At 42.0% G+C, this 865-nt stretch overlaps 1 protein-coding gene across 1 annotated transcript; it reads right to left on the bottom strand.

The window, feature by feature from the left end:
- Positions 1–21: 21 nt before the first annotated feature.
- Positions 22–638, bottom strand: LOC106321699 (the record flags this gene model as incomplete). The annotated part of the gene is made up of 1 exon (XM_013759944.1): positions 22–638. A coding segment is annotated over exon 1 (617 nt), but the record flags the coding sequence as incomplete, so codon positions are not given.
- Positions 639–865: the final 227 nt, after the last annotated feature.

Below are 865 nucleotides of genomic sequence, written 5' to 3'. Positions count from 1 at the left end.
CGCGGGATAGGGTGCATGTACTTGATGGTGATGTTGTTGATGGCTCGACAGTCTCCACACATTCTCCATGTTCCATCTTTCTTTGGTACAAGTAAGACTGGTACAGCACAGGGACTGAGGCTCTCCCTCACGTATCCTTTGTCCAGTAGGTCCTGAACTTGCCTCTCCAATTCTTTGGTCTCTTCCGGGTTCACCCTATAAGCTGGTTTGTTTGGCAAAGCAGATCCTGGTATGAAGTCTATGTGGTGCTCAATGCCTTGGAGTGGGGGTAAACCGTGTGGAATCTCTTCTGGGAACACATCTTTGAACCTGTCAAGAAGCTTAGTAATCTCTGGGTGAAGAGTTAACTCATCATAACCTGAACTCAAAAGCTCCTTAAAGATCATAAGTAGCATTGTGTGTTTGGTAGCAGCAGCCTTTCTTACACAGCTAGGCCGGATAAGAAAGTTAGATTTAACATACTTCTCTTTCTCTTTAACCATTTGCAAATGAATTTCATGGACTTGTTCTGGTGTGAGAGGTGCTAAGCTTATCTTACGCTTATCATGCATGAATGTATACATATTAGTTCTACCATCATGCTTAGTTTCTCTATCCCACTGCCATGGTCTTCCTAACAATACATGTCCAGCTTGCATAGGTACTACATCACAAACTACTTCATCTTGATACTTACCAATGCTAAATGGAATGGTCACTTGTTCTTTAATTTTAAGCTAAACTTTATCATCTAGCCACCTTAGTCTATATGGATGCGGATGCTTAGTCTTTTCTAGGCCAAGTTTATCTACCATGTAAGCACTAGCAGCATTAGTACAAGACCCACAATCTATGATAAGGTTACATACCGTGCCTTTTATGGTGC

This window comes from Brassica oleracea, unplaced genomic scaffold, assembly GCF_000695525.1.
Source record: "Brassica oleracea var. oleracea cultivar TO1000 unplaced genomic scaffold, BOL UnpScaffold02519, whole genome shotgun sequence".
Classification (NCBI taxonomy): Eukaryota; Viridiplantae; Streptophyta; class Magnoliopsida; order Brassicales; family Brassicaceae; genus Brassica; species Brassica oleracea.
The sequence above is the reverse complement of the archived record's forward strand: the minus strand, read 5'-3'. Positions and strand labels throughout refer to the sequence as shown.